At 44.7% G+C, this 5,974-nt stretch overlaps 1 protein-coding gene and 1 long non-coding RNA gene across 4 annotated transcripts in view; one reads left to right on the top strand and one right to left on the bottom strand.

Moving 5' to 3' along the window:
• The window catches only part of Lpcat2 (lysophosphatidylcholine acyltransferase 2), a 63,332-nt gene extending 59,319 nt beyond the window's left edge, over positions 1 to 4,013 (bottom strand). For both annotated transcript variants that reach the window (XM_031340859.1, XM_031340860.1), the window contains exon 1: positions 3,699 to 4,013. In XM_031340859.1, the coding sequence (XP_031196719.1) occupies positions 3,699 to 3,869 (171 nt within the window). In that variant the 5' untranslated portion in view covers positions 3,870 to 4,013. The remainder of the gene's footprint in view (positions 1 to 3,698) is intronic.
• The window catches only part of LOC116069871, a 71,627-nt gene continuing 68,833 nt past the window's right edge, over positions 3,181 to 5,974 (top strand). For both annotated transcript variants that reach the window (XR_004110186.1, XR_004110185.1), the window contains exon 1: positions 3,181 to 4,111. This is a non-coding gene — a long non-coding RNA (uncharacterized LOC116069871). The remainder of the gene's footprint in view (positions 4,112 to 5,974) is intronic.

Raw genomic sequence — 5,974 nt, 5'->3', positions numbered from 1 at the left:
AAAAAAAAAAAAAAAAAGAAGTTTTGGGGGTTATTTACATGTGTTGGATACTATACCCTTACCAGATATATTATGTACAAACATTTTTCTCAAAATTTTTTAGGCTATCCCTTTAATTTCTTCCTCTCACTTTACATGTATGTGTGTGTTCAGTGTGTGTGCTTGTCTGCATGCTTGCTTTGGGCTCATGGACGGTGGGGGTGGGGTGCATATGGAAGCCTAAAGTTACTGCTAGATGTTTTTCTCAACCACTTCCCACTTTAATTACTGGGGTAGGGTCTCTTATTGAAGCACAGCTCGCCAATTTAGAGTAGTTTAATTGGCCAGCTTGCCCTAGGGATCCTGTCTCTGCCTTATTAGTGCTGGGATTAGAGGCAGCCACCACACTTGCCCAGGTTTTCTTAAGGGTTCCAGAGACAGGAACTCAGGCTCTCGTGTTTATGTGCAAGGGCTTCATTCACTGCTGCATCGCCTTGGATCCCTCTTCAATATAGTGGGAACATTTTGAAGCACAAAGAATTTAACTTCACAATACTATTTATCTATTTCTCATATGGCTTCCTCTCCCCACCCCATCCTGTGCATGTGCATGTGTGTGTGTGCGAGTGCACACTTGCTTATGCTTTTATTGTCTATAAATCAAATGACTAATCCACATCATTAGGATTTACACTTCAGTTCTCTCCTAACACTTTCATTATTTTCACTCTCATATTTTCTCTGTTTCGTTCTTTTATCAGCGTAGGCTGTTTTATATTAGGTGAACTTAATTCTCTTGTGCATGTTAATCCATTTATTCCAGACCACTTGTTGAAAAGACAAGTCTTACTCCATTGAATTGCTCTAGCACTCTTGTAGAAAAATCAATGGCTATAGATATCTGTTTGTTTCTGGGCCAGGTTTTCCCCCATTGATCTGTTTATTTAGGAACTTTTATGGTTTAATTTTGTGAAGTTCATTTTCTTTGTCATGTGTGGCTACTGGAATCTCTGATGGATTTGACGAATGGTCAGTTAATGCATACAGGGATTTCCTTTAGTGTAGAAACATAAATTTCCCAGTACCTGCAAGGGGCTTTTGTTGTGCATATTGGAGTACATACTGCAGGTGGCAGTTCAAAACTGTCTGAGCTTAGATCCTACTTGTACAGAGCCTCAAAGCCAATCAGAGATGAGACATCAGGGCATTCTTGGATCTTTCCAGAACACAGGCATACCATCTTTCTCGTGTTCACTGCTACATGTCCAGAGATCGGTACTTACAATATTATATTGAGCAAACAAACATTTTTATGCAAACAGATAACCCCATTAGTTAGCACTGGTCATTTTAGTTCTAAATTCTTTTGTAGCAATAAAAATTAGGCTACATTTTTCCATGACACATAGTAGCATAAGACCTTTAAATAGTTTTTTTAAAAAAATACATAAATAGGGGCTAGAGAGATGGTTCAGCAGTTAAGAGCATTTGACTGCTCTTACAGAGGACTGAGGTTCAATTCCCAGCACCCACATGCAGCTCACAACAGTCTGGAACTCCAGTTCCAGGGGATCTAATACCTTCATACAGATATACATCCAAGCAAAACACCAATGTATATAAAATAAAAATAGAAAGTCATTTTTAAAATGCATAAATAAAAGAGAAAGGATGAATTTAAGCTTTAAGCCCGATAATGAAATGTACAAGTGATAAAAATCCTTTAGAAGACACAAATCAAAAGTCAATATTAAATTTAGTTTGAACCAAGTATATTATCATACCTAAGTGTGAGTATATCCGTATTTTAAAGTAGATAATATAAATGTCATATTTTATCCACTCCTGTAAATGTTCCCTTTATCCATGCGATTCAAGTCACTGAAACATCTATAGTATCACTAGTATTATGGAATTAAAAAGAAAAGGAAATGAATGCCCAGGTAGTTTAATCCAAGTAGCAAACTTTAAATATAGTATACACATTGTATATATACATATATACAATTACAGACACACAGCAGAGTTACAAATGTTGATACTGGCAAACCAGAGTACATTATGCCACATATTATCTCATTTAACTCACCTTTGAAGAATTATTTCCATTTATAAGATGAAAAATATAATAGATAAAGAAGGTTAAGTGACTAGGCCAAATTCACAGGATCTGTGAATAATAAGCGACCAGTGCACTTTGCATTATATGTGGTTCTCATGGAGTTTTTAGAAAAAGCTTTTTTAGGTGATTTTTAAACACTAATAATCTACTCAAGGTACAATACAAATATTTAAATACGCTGCTTTGAGCCTCCCTCCAAACTCTGGACCCAAATAGTCAGGGTACATTTTTTTTTTTTTTTTTTTTTTTACATTTTAACTTAAATGTAACTCATTTGTCTAGAGTTAGTCTTAAAGGTGGTATATGTGCTTATAAGTACTGCAAGTGATTCAAGGCGCAAAGAGGAATGCTGTAAACGTAATGTCTCCACATCCTTTTATCTTCCTCTCTCATACCCATCTTCAACCAGATCCCTATCGTTACTCTAACCACCACCCTCTACCACCAACAACCCCGCTCTCAACACACACACACACACACACACACACACACACACACACACACACTCAGCTCTGTGTTTAACATGCCTCCTCTACAGAGGTCACAAGTCTTAGAGCTGTATACAGAAACAATGCAAAAAATAAATAAATAAACACTACTTCGGTGCAAAATAGCAAAAAATTATGAGATGGACAGGGAGAGATTAACACTTCTTCCCCTGCAGACAAGACAACCGCTGTTTTCATCCATTTTTCTCCTTCTCCAATCACTAACCTCACCTAAGAGGAAGTCAAAAAGTGAACTAACAATGGTAAAAGCTGTCCTTTCTGAGATAAAGACAACTTCCTTTGTGGCTATTTCTAACAGCTACCTCTCATGTCATCTTTTGTGTGAAAGCCGACTCAAAAAAATTTCTCGACTACCTTCATGGGTCTCCCAGATTTCTCTTTCCTGTGCTTCCGATTCACAGCCTGGCTGTCTCTGAACAGCTTGCCACTAGAGACTTACCTGTAGTTCCAAGGATAGAGCAGGGCTCTCTGCCTCCTCTCTTACTCTACTCAGCTCTGACTGGCTCCCCTTTTTACAAAGGGCATATAAAAGAAGAGCACCCTGAAACCCTCTCTCATGTGGTAGCTCTCAATCCGCTGATTCCACAAAGTTCCTGCCCCATCCCTCCCCTTCTCAGGCATGGAATAGGTCCCTACCTGGGATCCTCCTTTACTGCCATGCCTTCTCTGCATCTTCTTGATCATCCCACTCCTAAGTGCTGTCAGTTCTCACATCCTCCTGTCTGGCCACCATGACCTTTCCAGTGGGATCCACAACTCTTCCTTACTGGACTCCACACTCAGCCAGCTTCCCCCTTCAGACTCACTATCTCCTCAGATGCCTCCCCTGTCAGATTTCCAATTCTTCAGACAAACTCCTAGTCACACCCACTATGCCCTCGGAGTGTCAGACTGGCGACTTCCTCCGACGCCCTTCAGATTCGCGATCCTCTCAGATGCCCCATCCATCGGACTGGCCTTCTCCTCAGATACTACCCCTCTCAGTCCTGATCCCCTCAAGACTGATCCTCCTCCAACCAGATGCCCTCGCCCCGAGCCTCCTCCATCGCACCACATAGCCACAACCGGAGCGCGCGCCGCGCCTCTACCTGCAGCCGTCGGGCCGCACTGATCTTCGTCTGCTGGACGAAGGGGTTGGGAACCGGCGGAGGGAAGAAGGACGCCTGACGAGGTACCATGGGCGGCCGCAGCCCGGCGTCCCCGACGCCCGAACCCGGCACCGTAGCCGCCACAGCGGCCGCCTCGGCGCATCGATTCATGACGGATCCCGGTGCCCGACCCGAGCAAAGCGGGGGACCCGAAGTGAGCCGCAGAATTCACGCTGCAGAACAGCCCCAATCCGAGGACCAGAGACTCCCAGCCCCAGGCGCCGCTCCCGGCTTCTGCGCAGGCGCCAGAGTCACCTAGCCACTAGCTGCCCCGCCCCCCGGGACGCACCCCGGGCTCTGGCCCCGCCCCCTAGGAACCTGCTTTTGGAACACACCTCTTGGAGCCCAGTCTAGTAAGTAAACTGATAAATCCAGGGTGGGTTTTGCTTATCTGTGTTCGATTTCCGGAGTGTTTCGTTTTTGTGTAAACCTATTTAATTTAGGTGTGTTCATAAGTTAGAAAGAAAGGAAGCTAAAACAGGAATTAGCAGCAGGGTTAGAGAATGTCCCACTCAAAACACAGATTAACATTATGGAGATGGCCGTCTTTCACAGAAACTGAACTACTGTTTAGAAAAGGCAAAAGCAACTGGCTTCCACTGCGGATGAGGAACCTGACCCAGAAAAGGGAAATGCTTGAAGATACAGTGGCTTCCTGAACACTGTGAGACACTGTTCAGACAGTGAGGCCTGTCTGAACCTGTGTAGGAGAGGGTAGGGGGAGACCAGGGTTGCCCAGGACCTTAGGACAGTGGCTAGTTGGTAGAACTCTGTCTAACTAGCTACAGTTGAAGAATGGAGGTACTGAACACTCATCCCTGGCTAACTCTCCTCCCAGCAGGCATTGGGGCACCGGGAAGGGGAGAAGTATCATCCAGGCCCTAAGACAGCTGGTGTCCAAATTCAGCCACTGTGATATCCCCAAATCTTCCTGCTGCATCAGGGAGTTGTGAGACCTTGGGCTAGTGACTTAACATCTCTGAGTTAGTTGCCTCCTCTAGGGGTGGGAGGATAACTGCCTGCTACCTCATAGGGCTATAGAGTAAAGATTAACTAATGCAGTGTAATGATGCACATAGCAAAGCACTCAAGAAATGGTATGATGGAGAACAACTGACTTCTTTCTGAATGTGTAACAGAGAACCTTATAAATAACGATAGACCTCGATTACATAAGCTTCTCAGCCTAGAGACGATTCAGATAGCCTACCACTTGCAAGAAGGGGCCTCACGAATCAGAACCAGTAAGCCGGACACAGGAGAAAAGGTGATTTCGGGACCACTGAGATCTCTCCCAGGAACTGGATCCACTCCTCACCCTGTTACCTCTGATCCTACCAGGGAAGACCCAAAGCGATAGACTTCTAGCCTATCAGATCTGGCTGGCTGCTGAAACATACACACACACACACACACACACACACACACACACACACACACACACGCACGCACGCACGCATGCATGCACGCACACACACACACACACACACACACACACACACACACAAGTAGCTTTTGGAGGAAGAAACTCCCACATTTATTGTGGCTCTGTTTAGAAAACAAGCACATCATCCCCCTCAAAGTGTGTTTCTTTAGGGAGGTTTTAGGGGTGACAGAAGCTGCTGCTGCTCTCTGCGGTCTGTGGCAGCTGTGGCGCCTCTGAGCTGAGAACTATGTTCTTCATCATTTGGCCCCAGCCCAAATTTTGTTTCTAACCGCTCTCTGTTCCCGACCAAGGGCTTTCCTCTGGGCCCAGCTGCCTCTCCTCATGAGTCTGTCAAGGTGATCCTAGGTTCTTAGAAGAGGAGTGGGTGTGCTTGGCTGTCTTTCACGAAACCGAACTATTGTTTAGAAAAGGCAAAAGCAACTGGCTCCCACTGTGGATGAGGAACCTGACCCAGGGAAGGGAAATGCTTGACGGCAGTCATTAGGATTGCTCTCAGTGTAAAAAGAAACAAATGAAAAGAGAAAGCAAACCTCCAAAGGACCCCATACCTATAGCAAGAGAATCGCTGCTGTGTCCCAGCTCTTCCTCAGGATCAAAACGAACTCTGTGTCTAGGCTTTACCCCAAGGTAGATCAGGCACTCAGTCTGGGGTTCTTAGTTTGGCACCTCTGACCTTTCCAGGTGCCTTGCATTGAGCAGAGATTTGCTTTTTTAAGTCCCCACTCCCACCCCACCCCCTGCTGTGAACTGCTAAAACAGAGCCAAGCAC

The sequence above is a fragment of the Mastomys coucha genome, unplaced genomic scaffold (genome assembly GCF_008632895.1).
Source record: "Mastomys coucha isolate ucsf_1 unplaced genomic scaffold, UCSF_Mcou_1 pScaffold22, whole genome shotgun sequence".
Lineage (NCBI taxonomy): Eukaryota > Metazoa > Chordata > Mammalia > Rodentia > Muridae > Mastomys > Mastomys coucha.
Note: the sequence above shows the minus strand (reverse complement) of the source record. Positions and strands in the feature narration are given on the sequence as shown.